Source organism: Pseudorasbora parva, chromosome 3, assembly GCF_024679245.1.
Source record: "Pseudorasbora parva isolate DD20220531a chromosome 3, ASM2467924v1, whole genome shotgun sequence".
In the NCBI taxonomy this organism is placed as follows: Eukaryota; Metazoa; Chordata; class Actinopteri; order Cypriniformes; family Gobionidae; genus Pseudorasbora; species Pseudorasbora parva.
In genome coordinates, this window is record NC_090174.1 from 18,185,512 (window position 1) to 18,212,597 (window position 27,086).

Here is a 27,086-nt window from a genome sequence, read left to right on the forward strand (position 1 = left end):
GCTAAGTGAAAACTCTGAGGATGACCACAGCAGTGATCATGAAGTCACAAAAGTGGTATGTAATTACTGCAGACTTTAATGGTACAAAATATGCTTTAGCTTAATACATATTTTTGTTTTGATATCCTCTCAAAAATAATCCTGTAAAATTTACATGCATTTGTATTTGACAAATATTTAATTTCTATTTTAGGTAATTCGTTAAATTGGAACTTATTGCTAAAAGAAATGTAGCTCACTAATATACAATACCTTTCAAAACATTGGGGCCAGTTTTTATTTTATTTTATTAAAATAATACTTTTGTTCAGCAGAGACGCATTAAATTGACCAAAAATATCAGTAGAGACATTTATAATGTTATAAAAGAATTTTGTTATAAATGCATGCTGTTCTTTTGAACTTTCTATTCATATTCTATTCACACCATATCGGTAATATTGTGAAATATTTACAATTTAAATAACTCTTCTCTATTTTAATATATTTTAAAATGCAATTTCTTCCTGTGTTTGCAAAGCTGAATTTTCAGTATCACATGATCTTTCAGAAATCTTTTAAAAACCTTCAGTATTCTTTGATGAATAAATTAAAAAACAACAGCATTTATCTCAAATAGAAAGCTTTTGCAACACTACTGTTCAAAAGTTTGGGGTTATTTATTTTTTATTTATTTATTATTATAAAGAAAACACTTTACGGTAAGGGTACATGAATTATCATTAACTCATGTATTAATTCATTTAGTCCGACAGCGTATCTAAGTGTAGGCACACTATAACGTCCGTGTCCAGAAAGCGAATAAAAACATCATCAGAGTTGTCCATATGTGACATCACCAGTTAGTTAGAATCTCTTGAAGCATCGAAAATACAATTTGGTCCAAAAACTAAGACCTTATTCAGCATTGTCTTCTCTTCCGTGTTTGTTTTCAAACCTCAAATAACGATTCAAACGGTCATAAATCAGCTTATTGGGTTGAAAATGGATAAACCCAGAAATTGGGTTGTTTGACAATTTCTGTGTTTGTCCATTTTCAACCCAACTTGTTGTTTTTAACCCAGCATTATTTAGAGTGTACCTTATGCATGCACAGGCTTAGACCAGTATATCAACTAATGTGATTAACTAAAGTTTTTCATTAATCATGATCTCAGACTTTTAGTTAAGCGTGTTCATGTCTTCTTTATAGTAGCCTGCAGGTAAATGGTCAGACCCCAAAACTGGCCACAGGCTCAGCACATAGCACATGAATTCTATTGACATTATAATACAATAGGGATCATTAACTAAGCATTAGCTTCTCATGACTTCGTTTGTGGCCCCTCAAATGCTAAAATGCTGTTTCATGCATACTGAGCTTTTTTACACTGTTAAAGACTTGGATTCGCATCCTAAACATGGACAAGGTTTCAAAAAAATAAGTTGGACGTTTGATGGAGTATTTTTGTGTCAAAGATACTCCTTCCGGTTTCTCACAAGTTTCCTATAGCCTATCTATGCAATAGTTTAAGCCTTTTCTAGAAGCTATTTAAGTATAATAATAGGAATATTGAATCATCATCGTGTTGACTGTCAAAGCGACAGTTTAAAAACGACTGACAGCCGCAGCAGAGGGAGGGAAGAGTTTGTGAACTTGAATTTATCGACTTTAATATTCATCTGTACCTCACATTAAACTATGAAAAAGCTTACGATAACTGTGTGTAAAGGCTTGAACTTTCATGTACATATTTATGTAATTTCACAATGCAATCATTAAAGGGATCCCATGGTGTTGAGACTTGTATGGCTTAATATAACATAAATTATGTCTCTTACTGAATTATGTGGTAGAAAACCCATGAAAGATCTACGTTATTTAAAAAATCGATTTTATATTTGGACCATGGGCGGCGCCATTTTGTTTGCGTTCTAGGTTGATGACGTAGATTGGTTGAACTCCTCAATCAGCTGGCGTTACCCGTAGCTATTTTTACCACAATGCAACTCGAAAATTGTTTCAGAGTTAAACAAAACCAATTAATTGCTTTGTAATTGTACTTAAAACACACTCAAACATACATGTGCACACAAACTCACCTACACAAGTCACAAACAGATCGGCGGGCGCGCACACACACACCTGACTGCTCTGTCTCAATCGCATGCATCATCACCAAAACATCCTGCCTCTCTTCCTCACGTTACTTTATCCCATCGTCCTACCTAGATATTTCCCTCTGCTGGTCACATTAGGCATTACAGTTAATCTACTAACAGTCTATGTAGGATATCAACACAGGGAATAGATTGAGGGTATGTGCGCACGCAGTGCGTGCGTGTGTGTGTGTGTGTTCGCGCCGATCTGTTGGGGTGTGTGTGTGTGTTCGCGCCGATCTGTTGGGGTGTGTGTGTGTTCGCGCCGATCTGTTGGGGTGTGTGTGTGTTCGCGCCGATCTGTTGGGGTGTGTGTGAGTCTGTGTGAGAGAGAGAGTTTGTGTGCACACGTATGTTTGAGTGCGTGAAGTCGGACAGCTGTTTGTAAATTGGCTTTACACTCGTTATTGCGGTGGAACGTGAGACTGAATGACTGCACTTGAACATGTCCACTATGGTGTCGGACAACACTACAAATGGCCGTCCCTTCAAATAATGCCCTATTTAAGGGTATAGGGTCGATTTCAGATTCAGCCCCTGTCGTGGAGACTGAGCAGCCCAACATCTCGATTGAAACAGAGCCTGTCATGTGCGCGCCCGCCGATCTGTTTGTGACTTGTGTAGGTGAGTTTGTGTGCACATGTATGTTTGAGTGTGTTTTAAGTACAATTACAAAGGAATTCATTGGTTTTGTTTAACTCTGAAACAATTTTCGAGTTGCGTTGTGGTAAAAATAGCTACGGGTAACGCCAGCTGATTGAGGAGTTCAACCAATCTACGTCATCAACCTAGAACGCAAACAAAATGGTGCCGCCCATGGTCCAAATATAAAATCGATTTTTAAAATAACGTAGATCTTTCATGGGTTTTCTACTACATAATTCAGTAAGAGACATAATTTATGTTATATTAAGCCATACAAGTCTCAACACCAGGGGATCCCTTTAATAACACGTTCATCATTGTTTCAAAGGACCATGTCACCACTTTAGTTGAGGGGCTGCAAACATGAAGTCACGATAAGCTAGTGCTTCGTTAATGATGACTACTGTATTATAATGTCTACAGAATTGATGTGCTATGTGCTGCGCCTGTGGCCAGTTTGGGGGTCTGACCATTTACCTGCAGGCTACTATAAAGAAGACATGAACATGCTTAACTCAGAGATCAAGATCAATCAAAAACTTTTTTTCTCACATTGATTTACTGGTCTAGCCTGTGCATTTATTTAAAGTAGTCTTTTTTTTAAATTACTTTTCACAATGAAAACAAACAAGGAAAAAAAAACTGGTAGCAATACAAATCTACCATTTTGTTTTGTACATTTGAGTGAATTACATAACAGATCCATTTTCAAGGGGCGGCAGTGGCTCAGTGGTTCATGTAGGTTGTCTACAAACCAGAAGGTTGGTGGTTCGATCCCCGGTTCCACCTGACCAAGTGTCGAAGTGTCCTTGAGCAAGACACCTAACCCCAGCTGCTCCCGACGAGCTGGATGGCGCCTTACATGGCTGACATCGCTGTCGGTGTGTGAATGGGTGAATGTGAGGCAAAAATGTAAAGTGCTTTGGATTAAAGCGCTATATAAATGCAGTCCATTTACCATTTACCATTTCCACCATCAAAGTTTACATTTATGTGCTTCCAATCTCAGGTCATGAGTCATTTTTTCCATTGCAAAGATTTCCTCCATAATATTGCTCCAGTCTCAAAGGTTCACTTTTCAACCAATTTCTCGTTATAACTTTCTTACTTGTTATCAGCATCACTTTGAATAGGACAATGTCTTCCCCTCTAATAACACCTTTAATTAACAAGCCTCAATACAGAGTCTGTGGATCATTTGGTATTTTGTAACCCAAAATTTTCACGTCACGTGATTTCAGCAGTTTGGATCACTTCAAACTGCTGAAATCATGTGACATTGGCGACCCGAATCATTGATCGCTTCACTGATTCATGAACCGTTTGAATCTTTTTGGAGGAACACGGAAGAGCCATTTTTTTAGACCAAAATCGGGTCGCCAATGTCACGTGATTTCAGCAATGCTGAATAAAGTCATAGTTTTTTGATATTTTTGGACCAAAATGTATTTTCGGTGCTTCAACAGATTCTAATCAACCAACTGATGTCATATATGGACTACTTTGATGATGTTTTTATTAGCTTTCTGGACATGGACAGTAAAGTGGGCATAGACTGCATATGCTCTGGGACTAAAATATAAAATATCTTAAAACTGTGTTCCGATGATGAACGGAGGTCTTATAGGTGAGGAACGACATTAGGGTGAGTCATTAATGACATAAATTTCATTTTTGGGTGAACTAACCCTTTAATTCACTGCCCCATCGGTTAATGTACACACTACAGTGATTCCCTAATCAGTCCATCTTGTAAATGTGCTATCCATCTGACCACTTCTGAATTTTGGAGAGTGCAATCAATCTACTATAGGATTAGGTTCTATCAGTTGGGTTGTGGTTTTCTCAACCAGTCTTGTTTGTGGTTGGCATGCTCCATAGTTAAAGGGGTACTTCAGCGCTGGGAAGATGCATCTGTATTTAAACTGGGTCATCAATGTAGTAGAAATGTGAATTTATTTTTGAATTTGGTGCCTTCTAGACTGAGAAAAGACAGAAAATGTATTTTTGTCTCATGGGAATGAAAGACTATAATTCCCAGAATGCTTCGCTGCCCTGTAAGGCCATTCCCAAAGCCACCAACTTGATTACTGTGACTGAGTTGGAGAAGACACTACAGTTAAAAACTAAACGTGTGTGTTCAATATAATGAGTGAGTCACTGCGCGAGTATAACAGCACTGAGCACTGATTGCAGGAGGGAGATAAATCAAAACCATAGACAGTAAAAGAAATGGACAGAGCTATCCCATTGACTTCAACGGCCGAAAATGAGGCCAATCAGAGGCACTCACTTCCTGATGGCTGAGTGAACTGCGCAGGCTCAGACTGAGCTTGACGACGTAGATGTGACGTGAGCAACCTGTCTGACAGCTGTAGGTCTTCTAGTAGTTGTGGAAAGTGAAATCTGAATCATGTTGTTTAAATATTTTCTCCTGTTGCTTTTGGTTCACTATCGGCTTCTCCCCATTCTTCTCCTTTGACTTTATCAGACTTTGTTTCCACGTCCCCCCAACTGCCTCATAGACAGTTAAAGATTGCTTCTGAGTGTCTATACGGTAATTTCTCAACTGTGCGACAGAGTCGCTTTGGTTATGACGCAATCGTTAGCCTATTTTTACAAAAACAGCTTCTACGGGGCGATAGTGTAAGATAAAAGGTAATGGAGCCTTTTATGCATTGTCGTGTTTCTTTAGAAATAAACAATGGACAAATGGAGTCTTTAAACGCCTCAGATGTAAAGTTATTCACTGTCAAAGTGACTCAAAAAGGAATGGGAGTCAATGGGATGCTAACAGCAGGTGATGGCTTGGTTAGCAATGGCCGCCCCTATGGGTGGAATGCTTTCCGAGTGCTAGATTACCCCCTTGTTCAAAACATGCGGAAATGGCTCCCTCTGCTGGCTGTAGTCTTTAGCCTTTGGGCAAACATTCCTCCTATGATGCAAATATCGTCAATTTGCATCATAGGAGGAATTTTTCCAGAAATAAAATGCATAAATCCCAGGGGGATATGAGGGGGGTAAGCACAATCATTTGAATATACTCCAGGGTTTCTACTGATACAAAGCCATATGCTAAGCCATATGCTAGTGAAATGAATATGTACAATAATCTGGGCAATGCATTCATTTTTATCACATCTATCTTTGAACTTAGATCCATTACTAGTGTTGCCCATTTTGTCAGATCTTTTTGTATAGCTTCATTAATCTTACTATAATTAGCCTCATATAATAACAGATTAACCCCTAAATATTATATTTTTTCTGAATCTGATTTTAATTTATATGCTAGTCTAATTGAGTCAGCTGGTCTATATTTTATACAAAGGACTTGGGTCTTTGAAATGCTTAACCTTTACCCAGATTTCCCTCCCAAATCTTTTAGTAACGTTAAAAGTTTAGGAAACGTATTATCCGGCTTACTAATTAATATGATATCATCTGCAAAGAGACCTATTTTATGTTCATCTTTATAACTAATAGGGAAGGGCTCAGAGAGCATCCCTGCATTGTGCCTCTGAAGAGCTCGAATCTGTCTATTAAGTCACCATTTATTTTAATTCTAGCCACTGGTTTATCGTACAGGGCCTGTATACATTTAATGATAGTTTTATCGAAACCCATTACTTTCAGAACCGCAAAAAGAATGCTCCAGCTGACTTTTCTGCGTCAAGACTTACTAAGGCTGTAGGAGTGCTCTGCTTATTGACTTCATTAATTATATGTAATGTGCGCTGGATGTTATCTTGCGTTTGGCGACCTTTTATCTGTCAGGTCTGGGAGGAAGGTTTCTAATCTTTTGGTGATTTATAGATATAAATAATTTATAATCAACATTCAAAACAGAGATTGGAGGATACGACTCGCATAACTTTATTTTTACCTTCCTTTGGTATGACTGTTATCATGGCCTCTTTCCATGATGGCGAGCATTTTGCATTTTTGAGTGTTCGATTGAAAGATTCCAACAATAGAGGGGCAAGGTCTTCTTTATAAACTTTGTACCATTTGTTAGGATTGTTCCCTGGACTTTTATTGCTTTTCAATCTACTGATAGCCTTATCCAGCTCTTTTGGTAATTGGTGTGTTTAATGATCCATTTTGAGTAGTTCCTATGGAGGGGAGATCTAATTCAGCTAAGTAATCCTCAATTTCTGTTCGATCTACATGTTCTGAATGATTATACAGAGATTTATAATAATTATAAAATACATTTTTGAGTTCCTCAGGTTCATAATCAATCAATCAATCAATCAATCAATCAATCAATCAATCAATCAATCAATCAACTTTATTTATGTAGCGCTTTTACAATCACGATTGTGTCAAAGCAGCTTCACAATGTCAAACAGGATAATATTGCAACAAAATTAGATTTGGCTGTACAGTCGTACTGGAGAAAACAGTGATGTTATCAGCTTATTTTAATTTATCATATAGCGACAATGTTGGCATATCAGTATTATAGTTTATAGAATTAAATAAAACCTAATTCATAACTTTTATTTGTATAATTAGTTAACAAGCCAAAGGCGACAGTGGCAAGGAACCAAAACTCCATCAGAGCATGATGGAGAAAAATAAACCTTGGGAGAAACCAGACTCAGTCGGGGTGCCAGTTCTCCTCTGGCCTATTAACACACCGTGTATGATTATTATACTGGCAACCTTACAGGTCAGAAATCTTATTAGATCGGAATATTCAAAATTTCAGGGTATCCCGGAAGAGACTGGTTAATTTAGGATGGTGCGTCGATTACACAAGAGTATTAATACATGAAAGATCGGAATTATTGCGCCTGAGACAGGTTTTTTGAGTATGACGTGCCGGTGAAGCAAATTCGGAGGAGACACCAATTAACAGATTAGCAGACACTCCAGGATGCGTTGGTCATGTCCAGGCAGGTCCACCATCCGATCCGGACAGGGCCCAGATCCGGGATAAACCTCGGGGTATAAACAGAGAGACTTACATTAGCGTAGATGCCACTCTTTTTATGATGTAACGAGTACATCAGGTGTTATGGGAAGTGTTCCCGGTTCCGGCTGACCTAGTTAATGCAGCCTAACAATCAGCAATTGATTTGAATAATGAAAGTTAAAAATGTTCTATTTGTATGCCATAGTAAAGAGAGTGTGTCTGCTTCCCGAACAATGCTAGGAAGACTATTCCAGAGTTTAGGTGCTAAATAGGAAAAGGATCGACCGCCTGCAGTTGATTTAGATATTCTAGGTATTATCAACTGGCCAGAGTTTTGAGACCGCAATAGACGTGATGGAGTATAATGTGTTAAGAGCTCGCTTAAGTACTGGGGAGCTAAACCATTTAGTGCTTTGTAAGTAATAAGCAAGATTTTAAAATGAATGCAATGTTTAATAGGGAGCCAGCCAGAACTGGACTAATATGATCATACTTCCTGGTTCTAGTAAGAGCTCTAGCTGCTGCATTTTGGACTAACAGGAGTTTTTTTATTAAGCGAGCAGGGCAACCACCCAGTAGAGCATTACAATAATCTAGCCTTGAGCTCATGAACGCATGTACTAACTATTCAGCATTTTGCATTGAAAGCATCTGTCTTAATTTAGATATATTTTTAAGATGGTAGAATGCGGTTTTACAGATGCTAGAAACTTTCAAATGAAAAATTGGTATCAAAGAGCACACCCAGGTTCCTCACTGACGACGAGGGCTTGACAGAGCAGTCATCAAGTCTAAGACAGTATTCTCGGTTGCTACTTGTGGAGCTTTTCTGTCAAATAATTTAAAATTCAGTTTTATCTGAATTAAGTTGCAGGAAACTACTATTCATCCAATTTTTTATATCAGCTATGCATTCCGTTAATCTTGTGAATTTGTAGGTTTCGTCAGGGCATGAGGAAATATAGAGCTGAGTATCGTCAGCATAACAATGAAAACTAACGCTATGCTTCCTAATGATATCTCCCAGTGGTAGCATATACAGGGTGAAAAGCAACGGTCCTAACACTGAGCCTTGCGGTACTCCATACTGAACTTGTGATCGGTGTGACATCTCTTCATTTACTGCTAAACACTCATAACGGTCAGATAAGTACGATTTAAACCATGCCAAAGCAGTTCCACTAATGCCAACATAATTTTCGATTCTATTCAGAAGAATATTGTGATCGATAGTATCTAATGCAGCGCTAAGATCGAATAACACTAATAGAGAGATACAACCACGATCAGATGATAAGAGTAAATCATTTGTAACTCTAATTAGAGCAGTCTCAGTACTATGATACGGTCTAAATCCTGACTGAAAATCCTCACATATACCATTTCTTTCTAAAAAGGAACATAATTGTGAAGACATAGCCTTTTCTAGTATTTTTGATAGAAACGGTAGATTCGAGATTGGCCTGTAATTGACTGTTTCTTTAGGATCAAGTTGCGTTTTTTTAATAAGTGGTTTAATTATAGCCAACTTAAAAGTTTTCGGTACATATCCTAATGTCAAGGATGAATTAAGAATAATAAGCAGAGGATCTATGACCTCTGGAAGCATCTCTTTTAATAGCCTAGTCAGTATAGGGTCAAGCATACATGTTGTTGATTTTGATGATTTAACAAGTTTAGACAATTCTTCTCCTCCTATAGTAGTGAATGAGTGTCATTTTTCCTCAGTGACACTACAATGCTCTGTCTGAAGTGATACTGTAGTAGACAGCTCCATGGTTGTAATTTTATTCCTAATATTTTCAATCTTACTAGTAAAGAAGTTCATAAAGTCATTACTGCTGTGTTGTTTACAAACGTCTGAAGTTGAAGCTTTATGTTTTGTTAATTTAGCCACTTTATCGAATAAATTCTTAGGGTTGTGTTTGTTTTCTTCTAAAAGATTTGAGAAATAAGCAGATCTAGCAGTTTTTAAGGCGTTTCTATATGCCATCATGCTTTCTTTCCACAAATTGCGAAAAACCTCCAGTTTTGTTTTCTTCCAGCTGTGCTCCATTTTTTCGGCTGCTGTTTTAAGGGCCAGAGTGTGCTCGTTGTACCACAGTGTTGGATTATTTGCTTTAATTTTCTTTAAGCGCCAGGGAGCAACTATAGCCCCGTTTCCACCAAAATTACCCGGAACAATTTGTACCAGGAACTTTTTTACAGGAACTTTTCTCCCCCCCGGACCTGCAGCTGTCTGCGTTTCGACCGCGATAAAGTTCCGACTCCTCCAAGCCAGTGACGGACAAGGGCTGTCACTTTTCGATATGCATTCGAAGATGACGTGAAATATCCGTAATCGAACTATAAATAAACTATCCGGTTTTTAAAGTGCCATGTAGCGCAATTTTTTTTTTTTTTACTGTCGGTGCGTTTACATGGAGCACTGTAATCAGTTTAAAAGTCCAATCTGAAGGAAAATGCTCCATATAAACACCTCAATCGTAATCAAAATGCCCAAACTGAATGAAATTGTAATCGTTTTGAGATGGGTGGATAAACCTTTTCATGAATCAATCAAACGAAACATTTCACCATGTAAATGACCTGACCGGATTACTTTTGAGTGTGCGTCCTTATGTGATGTACACAGCGCGCGCCTTCACCACTGAAGAGCACACGTCGCGCTCATGCACCAAGCATGAAAAGAGAGGAAATTACATTTTTCTGAGGGATAAACTTTTTATTTCATAAGACGTTATGAAGATAATGTTTGCATAATGACACTGTCCCTACGCCTATGTAAGCAAACAATCATTAACTACTTCAACTGCGCCTGACATTAGAATTTATTTTTTCTGAGATGATTATTACACTTTACAACAAATGAATAGCTTTTATAAAACCGTATAAGTCCTGGTGGCCGTTGAGAGTTGCTATGGCATCCGTAAACACATTCCAGCTGCTGGAGATGACGGCGTTGTAGATAATTGAATATATTCGAATGCATTGCTTGATATTTTAATTCCGTTCGAATTAGATTTTTTTTCAAAAATGACAGCCCGGACAGTAATCATTTTTGTGTGTACCGATTGAAAGATTTAGTGAACTGTTTACATGAGACGTTATCTAAACCGATCTGGTGTTTACATGTGATGACTTTCAATCGCAATCATTTTGTCACATAAGCAGTTTGTCTGCCCCATCAAAAATGTCAACGCTGTTTTCTCCAGCAGCTGGAATGTGCACTGAAGCCATAGCAACTCTTAGCGGCCACCAGGACTAATACAGAATAATATTATAAGCTATTTATTTGTTTAAATAATCATCTGAGAAAAAAAATAATCTTCTGTCAGGCGCAGTTAAAGTAAAAACTGCCTGTGGCAATATACGCTGTGTCATTAATCCAACATTATCTTCATAACTTACGAAATAAAAAGTTAACCCCTCAGAAAAATTAACTTTCCTCTCTTGTCAACATGAGCGCGGCGTGTAAGACTGATTATTACTGAACGTAGACCGAACCTCGCAAAAGACTTTTAAAAATGCCGAGTTGAAATAAAATGCTGCGTCAGCTCAACCAATCAGCATGTTCAGCGCCCAAGTCCCGCCCTCGAAAGTTCCTGAACTTTGAAAAAGTACTACCTCGCGAGCAGGGCCGTTTGGAGGGGGAAATATTTACCCGGAACTTCATTTAGACCCTGGTTCCTGTGGTCTAAACACACGAAGTACCACCCAAAGTTCCTGGTTCCTGGGTAAAGTTCCTGTGTTGGAAACGGGGCTTATGTCTAAAGTGCTAGTAAAGAGAGAGTCAATAGTTTCTGTTGCAGCATCAAGTTCCTCTTGGCTATCTGTAATGCTGAGGAGATGAAACTGATGTGGAAGATTATGTACAAAGCAATCTTTAGACGCAGCGGATATCGTCCTGCCATATTTGAAGCGAGGGGATGGCTTTGCAGCCTTAGGTAAATTAAGTATACATGATATTAGGTAATGATCTGATATGTCATCGCTCTGCTGCAGAATTTTGACAGTATCAACATTTATTCCATGTGACATTATTAGATCTAAAGTATGATTAAGGCGATGAGTGGGTCCCGATACATGTTGTCTAACTCCAATAGAGTTTAGAATGTCTTTAAATGCCAATCCCAATGCGTCTTTTTCATTGTCTATGTGGATATTAAAATCACCAACAATTAGTACTTTATCTACAGCTAATACTAACTCTGATACAAAACCAGCAAATTCTTTGATAAAGTCTGTATTTTGCCCTGGTGGCCTGTATACAGTAGCCAACACAAATGTCATACAGGATTTATCATTTACACTACAGTCCCTGACAAAAGTCTTGTCGCTTGTGTACAAATTGACCTAAAGTGCCGTTGAAATATATTTCTAATCAAGATATTTTTTACAAGAAATGGCTCATTTTAATCCCACCAGCTTTTGTGATAATGTTTCAGTGAAAAACTAAACTTTCAAAAAGTATTCTAATATTCACAGCTTGGTAAATCCCATTGAGTCAATTTTTGCAAAGACATAAGTGTTGTCACCTTGTCATATGAGCTTCACCTGTGACTAATAATGGATCAATTAGGTCTCAAGTGTGTATAAAAAGAACCCTAGTACACTAGACCTTCACATAAACTGCAGCTAGACCTCTGCAAACATGCCTAAGATTCACCCTGAGACTAAAGTTTTGATTATCATGAGGCTGAAGACCAGATCCACTGCTGATGTGGCAGACACCTTCAGTGTGTCTCAGCGTCAAGTACAGAGGATAAAAAAAAAGATTTGAAGAGACTGGAGACGTTTTTGACAAGCCCAGGTCAGGCAGACCCCGCAAGACAACTGCTCGAGAGGACCGTTTGTTGGCTCGAAAATCCAAGGCCAGCCCATTTTCCACTGCAGCAGAGCTCCACGAGACCTGGTCACCTGAAGTCCCTGTGTCAACCAGAACAGTTTGTCGGATTCTGTCTCGAAATGGCCTCCATGGTCAAATCAGTGCCCAGAAGCCAGCACTAAACAAAGGACAATTGAAAAACCGTGTGGCATTTGCCAAGGCACACAGCCTGCTAAAAGGATGGATGCTGGAAAAGTGGCAGAAGGTGGATTTTCAGATGAATCTTCTGTTAAATTACACCACAGTCGCCGCAAATATTGCAGGAGACCTACTGGAGCCAGAATGGATCCGAGATTCACCCAGAAAACAGTGAAGTTTGGTGGCGGAAAAATCATGGTCTGGGGTTACATCCAGTATGGGGGTGTGCGAGAGATCTGCAGGGTGGAAGGCAACATCAATGGTCTAAAATACCAAAAAATCTTAGCTACCTCTTATATTCCCAACCATAAAAGAGGCCAAATTCTGCAGCAGGACGGTGCTCCATCGCATACTTCCATCTCCACATCAAAGTTCCTCAAGGCAAAGAAGATCAAGATGCTCCAGGATTGGCCAGCCCAGTCACCAGACATGAACATCATTGAGCATATGTGGGGTAGGATGAAAGAGGACGCATGGAAGATGAAATCAAAGAATATTGATGAACTCTGGGAGGCATGCAAGACTGCTTTCTTAGCTATTCCTGATGACTTCATCAATAAATTGTATGAATCCTTGCCAAACCGCATGGATGCAGTCCTTCAAGCTCATGGAAGTCATAGAAGATATTAAATTTGGATCTCACAGCACCACAACTTAATTTGCTGGCATATTTTTGTAATTGCAGTAAATTTGTTCCATTTCTGTATAGGCGACAAAACTTTTGTCTTGCCAAAATTTGACCTTTCTGTCTTGATTAAATGATAAATATTTTTTCTGTTAAAATTATTTATTTCAGTGCATTAAACATCATTTGGGAGGGTTTTAGCTTTTCATATGAGCTATTTCTAACACCAATTAATTAATTAAAAGTCAGGTTAATATCAGGTATTTCTAGAAAATAGATAAGCGACAAGACTTTTGTCAGGGACTGTTCATAGCGTTACACAAAGCACCAAAACTTCAAATGAATTATATTTGAAACTAGACTTCTGAGTAATACTGAACATATTATTATAAATTACAGCAACACTACTTCTGACTGGCGAATTCGAACATCATTAGTGCCAACGTGAATAATAATCTTAGAGAATTTACGATTAGCTTTAGCCAGCACTTTTAAATTTGCTTTGATGTCAGGCGCTCTGGCTCCCGGTAAACATGTGACTATGGTGGCTGGTGTCTCTATTTTCACGTTCCGTGTAATAGAATCGCCAATAACTAGGGCACTTTCAACAGGATCCTCAGTGGGTGCGTCACTGAGTGGGGAGAACCTGTTTGATGTTCTAATCGGAATGGAAGAGTGGTTTTTTGATCCGTGACAATGCTTTCTCATCGTCACCCAACCCTGCTGCACGGGCTCAGCCGGAGCCAAACAATGAGCGTTCACTAAGCTAGTCGCATCCAAAGCAGTATCTAAAGCTGTTACATTCTCACTACCCTCACATAAAGCTTGGATGCGTGTCTCTAAATCTGAAATCTTCTCCGTCAGCCTGATTAATTCCTTACATTTATCACATGTGAAGCCCTGTTCGACAACGCAGATAGAAATGCTAAACATGTAGCATGCAGTGCAAGTGACACTGACAGGAGAAGACATGGCTTACTGTATTTGTTGCTGAATCCAAAACTTACCACAGTTGTCTGATGGAGTCTTTTTAATAATCCAACTCACCACAGTTGTCTAAAGAACTCAGAAAACAGGAGACCCGGATGCCGGGATGGAAAGCTACCAGGCTAGCGAAAAGCTAACGGGTGGTAGTGATTTAGATTAAAAGCTAGTAATGTCAAATTTAAATTGATTATATTAAACACTATATGGTGATGAGTAAGTTATATTTAGCAGTGTAAATAACAAAGAAAATATATCAAATAGAGATTCAAACACAGCTATACAGAGCTACAAACACTGAGGCAGACAGCAAGACAGCAGGCAGACATATTGTATGTCCTTACTTTCTGGGTCTCTGATTTTGTTAATTGAACTCTTTATTTGCTGTGATCTTAATCGTTTTGCTAATATTTTAGTAGCTTTGGAGCCTGATTCATAATTTTTTTTTTGTGTTAATCTCAGTTTTCTTTCCAGTCTCCTCATGTCAGATAATTGGGCCACTTTGGTAGGCCTAGGGTAGTGCCCCCCCATAAGGGGAGGGCCCTATTAATGGTTTTGAAACTGCTTCCATCCTAAGTGTCCAATGTCCTAACTCCTTCTCTGGTGCCTCTCCTCCAGTCCTATGGATTACAGAGGCCTTTTTATAGATGCTAAACATCAGTAATTTTTTCCCACTTTTTCTGAAACTCCCATCAATTTCTCTTTTGCCCTCTGCGCAGTGTGGACTCTGTGCTCTCGTCTGGGCACCTCCCGCTGCCATCCTAAGGATTTTTGTAGTTGAGTCTCCATAGCGACTTCTTCCGTAGCCACTGTTGACACCTCCACTTCCAAACCCCGCTTCCGCAACTCCATCTTAGCTTTGTGTGCGCTGCTGGATTCGTATGCTTGTGTAGGGTGTTTGGAAACGTACATCTTTTTCCTTCAGCACTTTCTTAATCTCTTGATATGCCATGCGTTTTTGGACGATCTCAGTTGCATAGTTGTGGTCAAAATTTGACTGAATGTGTCCTTTTTTTTCACACGTCTTTGAGGATTGGCTCTTTAGTGGTGTATTCTTGGAAATGTACTAGAATTTGTCTCGGGTTATTATTGGGTCGAGGCTTGGCTGCAAAGACTCGGTGGGCTTGCTGAATTTTAAGGTCCAAGTCCGCTGGCAAAGGTAACTCGCGTTTGAGGAAATCGGTCACGAAATGTCACCGACTTGCCTTCCTCTTCTTCTCCTACCCCAAAAAGGCAAATGTTGTTCCTTCGCAATCTGGATTTGAGATCATTCAGTTTGTTTTGAATACTCCTCTGTCTCTTAATGCTTTCAGTCAGCGCTTCGGTCAAATCCAGTGTCATATCCTCGACACGTCCCACACGATTCTTGGCTTCTTCCATTCTTTCAGACAGGCCTCTCATTTCCTCCGTCATGTTGTCAAGTTTATTACCTATCTCCTGACGCAGGGTGTTTATGTCCTTTCTCAGTTTGTCACTGTCTTCCTTCAGTTTGGATTTAAGCGTTTCTATTGCTTCCAATATAGCGCTCAAGGTTTTGCTAGTTCCACCCGGGCTCGTTTGTTTTCCTCGGTTACGTTGCTAGCTTTTGTCGTGGGTATTGATTTGTCTCCTTTAGGCATTTTGCGTCCTTTTGGCCTTCAATGTTTTGAACCCCACTCAAATGCTTAATTTACTCTATTAATGAAAAATATATAATCAAGTTTTGGTGGGTACTTTCCATCAATCTCGGTGAGCGGTCACCAAACACGTCTATCTCGTTACGCCATCACCAGAAGTCCTCTAAAGTAGTCTTAAGCCGATTTCACACTGCCCGATTATGGCCCCTTTTTTGACTGGCCGACAGGTTTTGGAAAAACACAGACAAATGCCCAAGATCATAGGCAAATCGGTGCTCTAGCACGCAAGTTAAAATCACGCAGTGTGAATGATCAAAGTCTCGATTTAGAGAGAATCACAGACGAGTTGCATGCATTTGGCATGCTAGATATCTGGACCTGTCGCAGATTCAAACTCCTGCTGTGTGAAATGTGTTCTGACTGAAAATCACATCCGCAATGACCGACAGCCAATAAGAGGGTGAGATTCATGGCAGCGGAAGATTCAGAGAGGAGTTATATCAATCAATCAACTTTATTTATATAGCGCTTTTACAATGACGATTGTTTCAAAGCAGCTTCACAGTGTTAAACAGTGCAACAAATTTTATTGCAACAAAATTTCATTTGGCTGTACAGTTCTGGAGAGAACAGTGATTTTATCAGATAATTTTAATGTATCATATAGCTATAATGTTGGCAGATCAGTATTATTGAATTAAATAAAACATAATTAAATAATTTTATTTGTATACAGGGCTTGACATTAAGCATGTTCATGTGCTTGTCCTTCGGACAAGTAAATCGTTCATTCACCTGTCCGAGTAAAACATTTGCTTGTCCGGAAAAAAGTTCGATTTTTATTTAATATTTGTGTGTGTTGTAAATATAATTTATTCTGAAGCCATATTCTTACCAATGTTCAATTAGCTTTGACATTTTAAATCTGCATATTTGTGATATATGTAAGGGTATTTCCCCCTAATCTTATTAAATATAGGCTATGCTTCAGGTTTAATTTTATTTTGTTAAATTTGATAAATACATTAAATTAAAATAAGGCACTGAAGGGCTGTTACCAATGAAATTAAATAATTTACACTGAAAAATAACTGCGTTAAATAATTTTTTGTAATTTGTAGTTTTGAATAGCCAAAAAAAAAATGTTGGAAATAAATGTTTAAACATGAAACTAAACCTCCAGTAGGTGGCAGCAGATGGCTATCTTAATGAGTGAGTCATTGAGTCATTCATTCAAACGATTCATTCAAACGCTGAATCGTTCAGTTGCTGTGGGACGAGTTACCATAGATATCCATAATAAGGACTAGATAGCTGTGTCCCAAAGTGAAGTGCGCTTACTCAAGTGTAGCCTGGATACTATTGAACACAACAGCACAAGCGCTTTAAGTAAATAAAACGTTTAGTGCATTCGCACAGTTCCCAATTCCCTGCCCTGAGCAACCAAGATGAACTTTAATTTCCCAACCTTTAAATGCTATTTATTTCGCAACCATTCTCTCAAGAAGATGAATCAGTCCATTATCACCCTTTTCGCTGTTTCTTTCTTTTTTTTCCATACACTTTCTTTAAATAGCCTTCAAAATATAATCTGCAGAGCTGTATTTTCGTCCCGCTACCGCTATTCCGCACCGCACCATTCCGTTCGCGCGTAAAATTCACTCAGTGCTCACCCGCTATAAATTATTTTATTCCCAACCCGACTGATCCAGCTAAATTTAGATTTTGTTTCCAGAATCTATCTTTTAAATTTCCCTTACAGAAAAAGAGACACTGGGGATAGGAATTGTCCGTGCAATCATTTATTTTTCTTATAGCCGGCTGGCACCGTAGCTAAAACAAATATCACAGAAAATTAGGCTAAATCAAATGTGACATCTGTCACTCGCGTGGCCGACACAGAACAATTTAAATGGCTAGGCTATAGTATTAGTTTATTATTTTTTATGCAAGTTATTTGTAAATTAAACAAAGAAACTACTGTCTATTGTTCATTTTCGTTAACTTCAAACGTAGGCTAAATTATAGAGAAGTGCTTGTTCTGTAGCCTACATTGTTTATTTTTGTAATGCACGTTATCATTTGTAGCTACATTAAAAACATTTATATATGTTTATACATATATTTTCTTGTCATGTAATTTCAAATGTGTAAATTAAAATAAATTGGTCTATACATTAGCTTACCCTTTTTACAACTATAGCCTATTTATAGACCAATAATATAACTTAAGTTTAACATCAGAAACAACAGAAATGTTAATTATCAGTCATTACCAGAAGAAAAGCCTTTTCTACACTTTCATTGCGCTGAGCGGGAGAAGCTGGAGCTGGACCGGGATGGGGAATAATGCACAATAGAGACTCTGGTAAGGCCTGAGCGGGACATCATCTTATGGGATGAGCAGGGCATATTTCCACTGTCCGCAGCTTTGCTGGGCTTGAAGCATGTCAAAACCCAAAAAAAAGCTCAAAAAAGCTAAAAAAAAAAAAAAATATATATATATATATATAGTATTATTAAATATGCTCCATTTCTTTTTTTTAAATTTTCTCACGAACGTCCGCTCTCAGTTGTCACAACCTGCTAGGCCATTAATGACGCTTGGTTCATTGTTGCCAAGTCTGGAATGGGGCTGCATTTAGGCTACTGTTGCTTTGGGGTGTTTGTAGCCTATAGTACACAGGTTAGGTTGTCTTTACTTACGCAATATTTCTACCGCCCACGCCCCGCATTTTGGGATATTTTGGCCCATTCTGGACGTGATTCCGATACTTTTGAATAACACTTAGAGGGGTTTTGTTATTCAGACCTGGCAACCCTGCCTCTCGGTTTGCCCTTCGTGCACTTTGAAGGCGTGGCCTGGCCTGGCCTTCGAAGTGCATGGCCTTCGAAGTGCGCACCCTTCACTTTGGGACACAGCTGATATCTTAGGGTGGAGTCACGATCGTCATCACTGGCGGTCATCATGTCACAGGCAAGCTTTCTGTTAGGCTCTGTGGAACCTGATGTAAGATGAGTGATCTGTACGAACATAAATACTCTTATCTCGCTGAAATCTTGACGGATTTACAAATGGTTTGGTTTCTTACAAACGTTATTAACATGGCTACAAATCTGGATGCTTTAACACGTTGAAATTGCAGCTTTTCATTTCAATAAACAACTTAATCGTGCAGCTTGTGTATCACGGCTAACTTGCATGTTATCAAGGGGGCTGAGACCACAATCGAGCTGTTCAATTATATAGGTTTTATTGACACCAATAACGATTTTATGACAACCAATCTTTTGTCTAGTTAAAATAAACTTAGTTTGCATGTTTTTTTTTTGTAATTTTTTTTTAAACAAATTATTTTATTATAATAGTGATAATATAGCTAGCTATATATATATATATATATATATATATATATATATATATATATATATATATATATATATATATAGAGCTATATATAGCTAGCTATATATATAATATATATATATATAGGGCTGGGCGATATGGAGCAAAAAATATATCTCGATATATTTTGCTATATCTCGATATACGATATATATCTCGATATCTTTACAGGAAAAATAACCCCCTAAAAACTACAGCAAAAACAAATATGCCAAATACCACAACTTTTTTTTTTAAATTGAAGTGCAAAGAGGTAGTCAAGTGCTTTTGCGACATTTAAAAAAAAAAAAAACACTCCCTGATTACATAAATAATAATAATTTTAACTGTAAAAGAAAATAAATAATATTGCCTTCTTTTCATTTATTTCATGCTTTCAAAAGATGAATCAAAGACTCCCTTTTTTACAGTTAAAGTTAACAGTAAGCATTTTGCAGAAAGATGGGGGCATGACTGAGATATAAATAAACTGATTTTGTCATAACACCATTTCCTGTTAAATTTGTATCAAAATTCAAACAGTGATGTTTGTCATAAGTTTGACAAAATTCAAACTCATCATGCAGATCATGTAGGCTACACATGAGCTGAATTTCACTTCTTTTCCAGTTACAGAACGAAATATGAATGTCAGAAGGTAGGCTATATGATAATATGATACAGTACAACTTACAGAAGAGCACCGCGTGTCTCAGGCACGGGGGATGTCGCGTTTTTCCCTCTTGGTTAAAACATGAATAGACCTATTCATCATAATCCCGTGATAAAGCTGACAAAATAATAATAGTAATGATATTGCAATACTTTTTAAATGTTTTCAAATGATATGCGATCATTTTGACATTTTAACCGAAAACTATGCGATCAGTTAGACACAGATCATTAACTGGCATGCTTGCGACCGCGTCTCGCACCAGTAGTGTCAATCACCTGACTGTGGGTGAAACTTGTGATTTGAACTATGATGAACATTAATATTTCTTTATGAATTTTAGCAAGCAGTTGTGTTAGAAGGAAAACATGGTCTCTAAACTGAGTCCTGAACAACATGCGCGCTTGTCAACATGATAACTAATCCTCACCTGGTTGTGGAAGCAGCCGTGTTCAATGAGACAACACGCGAGGGGAGGGGGAACAAAGCAAGAGGCGGGAGGCGCGCGAGGCTCCGCGAGCACAACACAGAGAAGGCAAACAAGCAAAGTGGCGGAATCAGAATTAAATATAAACAATATATCGATGTCCAAATCCATATCGAGCTGAAAAAATATCTCGATATATTTTAAATATCGAGATATCGCCCACCCCTATATATATATATAATATAGCTATTAGGGATGTAACGAAATAGCGCTGTCGCGCTGGTAATCGTGTCTTGATATCGTCGTGGTTGGGTTACAATATTAAAAGGACAGGTGTCCGTCAAAAAGCAAGAGGAAAACACACAGTCCCGCAGAACAAATCATTGTTAATTACATAGACCATGGTCCTTAGCGACCTGGATCTATATTTAACATGGATAGACCTCTACCTGTCATGATAATATATAATAGTGCTGCAACGACGCGTCGACGTCATCGATGACGTCGACTACGGAAATACGTCGACGTTCGTGAAATGCGTCGACGCGTCGTGTCAGACGTTCATCTCGCGTAATGTTGGCTTCTGCTCCTGGTTCTATCACAAAAACCTAGACCGCGAATATCAAAAGTATGGGAATACTTTAAACAGAGGCTAAACAGTGTTTCCCACACATAGACTAATTTGTGGCGGACTGCCACATAATCAATAACGGCCGCCACATTCGTCATTCATTCATTTTTACGCTATTTAAAAGACGCACGCATATTCGTTTAGCTGCATTTCCTTAAATTCTCTCTCCGCCCTTTTGCCCTCACTCACACACACATGCGTTGCATTCGACCGTAAAACAAGTTTTATTGTATTTTGGCTCATTTAGTATGACATAGCTTTTAAAACCAGAGCAGTTGAATAACAGAGTTGCGACACGCCTTCATCACGCGGCAGAGCGCGGTCACGGCGCTCATATAATTCTAAACAAACCAGCGCGGTGTCAATCCATTACAGACCAGTGTTTCCCAACCGGGATCCCGAGCAAAAGTTGCGGGGACGCACTTACACTTCGGTTCATCTCGCATCTGATGACGAATCTTTAATATGGGTTGTAACTTGAAAATAATGCCGTATGCATGTTTCTGTCGATGGATACACGTGCTGACTCCTCAGGTATACACTACAACAACAGCGATAATAAAAGAAAAACGTGGGCAAAACGGTCTCTCTTTGTAAACTTTATAAAACGCATGCGAGTGCTGCTGTACGTCCGAATATGAGCAGTCATTTTCACCGTCATCACCCCCGTGTTGCCAGAAGACGCGAATGAGAAGATCTGTCTCTGCACTCGTCCCAGAGCGCGCAAATATTGAGTTATCTTTCAAATCCTGTGCTTAAACGGACAAACTCACAAAAAGTATGTCAAAACTTTATACAGAAAATACGACGACTATCCGTGGGTCTTAAAGGGGCAGTAGCATTCACTGCTGTCTGTTTAATGTCAAACAAAAGATAAAGACATCACTCACTGCTCCTGACTGAATAGCTTTTGTAAGTTTAATAAGGATTATTTTTTAATTTTAAACAGTTAAATGTGTGGTTATTTTACTTTTGATTACTTAATTCCATTTCTCTACCTAAAAACTAATGTTAGACCTACCTGAAAATCCTGAAAAGCATTGTTTATTTTATTCTCATCTTTGCTCAATAGTATTTATTTGTGCTGCTGCTTCTATTTAAGTTATCTGTTCTTATTTTCTTTATTTTCATTTGACAGTAGTCCTTTTTCCCCTGAACATAGCAAATACCGAACTGTACTGAAACGTGAACCTAAAACCGTGATACAAAGCGAACCGTGAGCAGTCTGAACTGTTACACCTCTAGCGTAACTTATGTGAGGGGGTGCCACAGAATTTTGACAAATTTCAAAGGGTAAAAAAATAAATCGTTAGATTAGTCGACTAATCGAAAAAATAATCGTTAGATTAGTCGACAGAAAAAATAATCGTTAGTTGCAGCTCTAATATATAATACTCCTGATGTTAGTTACACTTACAGAAGAATAAAATAAAACCTATTTCGTTACCTTTTGGAGCTTGGAAGGATTCAGTTTGAGCATATGTTTAATACCATCATCATCATTCCTCGTCAGAGTTCGTTTACCAGTATATTCAGCATCTGCCTCATATTCGCGATCTCGAGCATATTCTCCAAACTCATTTTCAACTTCTTCAAAATCAATATTTTGATCACTGACAGCTTCTTGACCACATCCATCATCAAGAGACAGTGACACTAATATTTGATTGTGTTTAGTACTTGCTCTCTGCTGTAAATCACTGAGCCATTTCAAGTTTTGCAGATTATAATTGTTTCGTTTTCTGTCAGAGGTAACTATGAGTGAAACGTCACTTCATCATTGCGTACCAGACATTGCCACCTTGTGGAATAAAGGTGAATTGCGCCCTATTTCCTTATTATAGATTACAATCTTTACAATCTTGCAATTGCGCCCTTTTTCCTTATTATAGATTAATTTATCAGTGTGCAAAAAAAAATTTTTTTTTAATGAGAAGCAGGTTGTGAATGACTGGACCCGAGATATGCATTTATGGGTTAAAAGCACTGTGATCAGTCTGTTATGTTGTCATGGATCCATGAATACAACAATAAATTGCCTGTTGACTGGCAAAAGCAGAATAAATGTCAGTATTTTTTCGCTATTATCATCACACACACTATCGTGAGCTATTTAACAATACCGTGAGCTTTTCCACAATATCGCAATAATTATCGTACCATGAGGTCAATATCGAAATTGTATCATACCATGAGATTTTGATATCGTTACATCCCTAATAGCTAAAGCTAGCTCTGGGAAAAAAATTCAGAGCTGTATATGTGTATAAATATATAATTTCTCATGTTGCCATTCCGTACACAGTTTTAGTAGCCTATATATTGATTTAACATAAATACCTTGTGTGTATGTATATTCATTGCACTTATCTGTTATGTTCAATGTTACTTTCATATTGAAGTCCATGGTTATAATTATTCATAAGTATGTAGTGTCATAACTACTTCTCTGATATTAATAACAAACGAAACAGTTTGAAAATCGGTTGAAAATTGAGCAAGTTATGGTTATTTAAAAGTACATGCACCATTAAAACACACTGTTACGAGTGAGCGAGCTGCCTGTGACAAGATGGCCGCAAGTTGTGGACGGCGACCTCCATTGGCCAACAGCGCGCACAAGACATCTAGCCTTTATTATGGATATCTATGCGAGTTACGGTTCTGCAAATGAACGATCTGCTAAAATAGAACAAAACACTCAATATTGCATCTAAAATGTAAGTGACGTTAAGTGAATGTTAGTGAATGTTAATTAATTGTTTTAGAAGCTGTCATATGAAAGCAGTGTCAGTTTCAGTCGTGATGGTATTCAGGAAACAGCTTAAACGCTCTAGTGTTGTAATTTCTCCTCGAGAGGCTGCACAAGTGTCAACAGCACGACCTTGTTATCGTCAGTTCATTGTATATTATCATCCACTATCGATCCCTACTTACACTAAATTAATTCACAATCATTCTTGCATTTTGGTGATTCGCTAGTTATTTTTTGTTTTAATCAGGCTCTTGTCCGTCAGGCAAGTAAAATTTTCTTTCACTTGTCCCTTCAAATAACCCACTTGTCCCGGACAAGCAAACAAGCATTAATGTCGAGCCCTGGTATATTTAGTTGAATAACTTTGATCATTATTTTAGTGTCCCCAACTGAGCAAGCCAAGCCAAAAATGGACTGCATGGTAAATGGGCTGCATTTATATAGCGCTTTTATCCAAAGCGCTTTACATTTTTGCCTCACATTCACCCATTCATACACCGACGGCGATGTCAGCCATGTAAGGCGCCATCCAGCTCGTCGGGAGCAGCTGGGGTTAGGTGTCTTGCTCATGGACACTTCGACACTTGGTCAGGTGTAACCGGGGATTGAACACCCAACCTTCTGGTTTGTAGACAACCTACATGAACCACTGAGCCACTGCCGCCCCAAAGCCAAAGGCGACAGTGGCAAGGAACCCATCAGGGCATGATGGAGAAAAATAAACCTTGGGAGAAACCAGACTCAGTCGGGGTACCAGTTCTCCTCTGGCCTATTATCAAACCGTGTACGATTATTATTCTGTTAACCTTACAGGTCAGAAATCATATTAAATCGGAATATTCAAAATTTCTTTATCATGCAAGAGACGGGTTTATTTAGGATGGCGCGTCGATTACACAAGAGTATGAATTCTTGAATGATCGGAGTTATTGCACAGGGGACGGGTTTATTAAGGATGATGTGCCGGTGAGGCAAATTCAGAGTAGACGCCAATTGATGTCCGGACACAGGTCCACCATCCGATCCGGACACGGCCTGGATTCGGCCGACTGCAGTAAACCTCGGGATAAACATTAGCGTAGATGCCATTCTTCTTATGATGTAACGAGTACATCAGGTGTTATAGGAAGTGTTCCCGGTTCCGGCTGACCTAGTTAATACAGCCTAACAATCAGTCAATTGATTTGAATAATAAAAGTTAAAAATGTTCTGTGTATGCCATAATAAAGAGATGCGTTTTTAGTCTAGATTTTTTTTTTTTAACTTATTTATATATTTTTTCCAAACAAAACAATTTAAAACAAACAGAACAATTTCTGAGACAAGTAATAAAATAACAAGAGTATTACAGTGGAAAATAACAATAATACTAAATAAGAATATTCTGTGTTAATATATTGCTGCACCTAATATGAATGTTCACATCTCAACAAACAAGATACAGTAATGTACAGCCATATAGTGATATAAAAAATAATAATAAAAAAATAAAAATAAGTAAAAAAACTTATTTTAATTTATACCTTTAAATATTCTTTAACCATGTGCCATCTTTGATTAAAAAGGTCAGTTTTCAATTGTAGTGATGCAGTCATTTTTTCCATCATATAAATCTGTTTTAGTCTCTGTTTCCATTCAATTACAGTTGGTACTTTTACAGACTTCCAATTAGCAGTAATGGTTTTTTTTGCAATTAGTAGTAATACACGTAAAATATATCTTTGGTCAGCATTGAAAACATTGACTGGTATAACACTCAATAAGAAAAATCGTACATTTGAGGGAACTTCTCCCTTTACAATTTTCTCCAACTCTTCTTTGATGTTTTTCCAATACTCAAGGATTGCTGGACACTCCCAAAAAATATGTGTATGGTCGCCTTTTTTACCACATTGCCTCCAGCATAAAACTGCAGAGGGATCTTTTACAAATTTTGAAATAACCATAGGGGTATGAAAGTAACAGATTTTAATTTTCCAGTCGAATTCCTTCCACTGTTGACTGCTAATTCCCTTATGGCACCCATAACAAAGTTTATCCCATAACTCGTCCTCTATTACTGTATTCGCTTCTATTTCCCACCTTTCTTTAATATTGTAAGTGTTTCCGGTCATATCTGTTAGCAAACTTTTATAGAGATGAGAAACATGTTTACCAACAGGAAGACGTTTTTCTGTAATCGTGATAAAATATTGTTCTATGCCATTTGCAAGTATCTATAAAAATCGCTTGAGGGAAGATCAAACTGTTCCTGAAGTTGTGTGAAAGACTTTAAGTGTGTTTCTTCTAAGAGCTGATTAAAAATAAGGAGGCCTTTAATTGCCCATCTCCTAAAACCATGGTCACACATTGAAGGTGGAAAATCTACATTACCCACTATGGGCATAGCTCGAGAAATTGTTCCAACATCTTTAAACATTTTCTTTACTTCTGTCCATACCTTTATTGTATGTTTTATCCACTCATTTTCAATCTTCATTTTATTGACATGTTTTGGATCCATAAAGAGTAGGGCAGACAGTTGTACACCCTTAACTTTGCTGTATTTGAGTCCACTTTGCTTCCTCATCTCCACTGCTCCAAGTCACAATTGCTGCTAGTTGAGCTGCCCAATAATACAATTTGGTGGGTTGACCGTCATCTCACAGCCGTCACCATGGTAACCCGGGTCGAAACCACGATCGCGGGATGGGCAACAAGGACTGTATCGTGACAAGAACATCACCGGATCTGATGATCTGGGTATACTATTGCTTGTGTCTATATATAACCTATAAGTTACTAATTTGACTTTGTTGTCGATTGATTAGATGATCGATTTTGATTGATTTTCCACTATGGCAGGATGTTTAAGCTGCATTTAACATTAACTTGACAGCTAACATTACTTGTATTTGCTAGCACTAGCTATATATGCAAACAGCGCGCTTTTCGGCGCCCCCCGATTTTTTCACGTCAGTTTGGGTGACAAAGTCATCTGAAGCCATTCCATAGCTTAACCCTTAAATGCATGACTGTTTCGCCAAACATTCTTACATATTGGGGACCCGGTTCTATATTTAACATGGATAACGTTAGACCTCTACCTGTCGCGATAATATATAAAACTCCTGATGTTAGAGTAACAGCTACAGAAGAATAAAATAAAACGTATTTCGTTACCTTTTGGAGCTTGGAAGGATTCAGTTTGAGCAGATGTTTAATACCATCATCATATTTCCTCGTCAGAGTTCATTTAGCAGTATATTCAGCATCT

At 38.2% G+C, this 27,086-nt stretch overlaps 1 protein-coding gene across 3 annotated transcripts in view; it reads left to right on the top strand.

Moving 5' to 3' along the window:
- Window positions 1–27,086, top strand: part of pho (phoenix) — a 71,980-nt gene that overhangs the window by 12,312 nt on the left and 32,582 nt on the right. For all 3 annotated transcript variants that reach the window (XM_067437961.1, XM_067437958.1, XM_067437959.1), the window contains exon 4: window positions 1–55. In XM_067437961.1, the coding sequence (XP_067294062.1) occupies window positions 1–55 (55 nt within the window). The remainder of the gene's footprint in view (window positions 56–27,086) is intronic.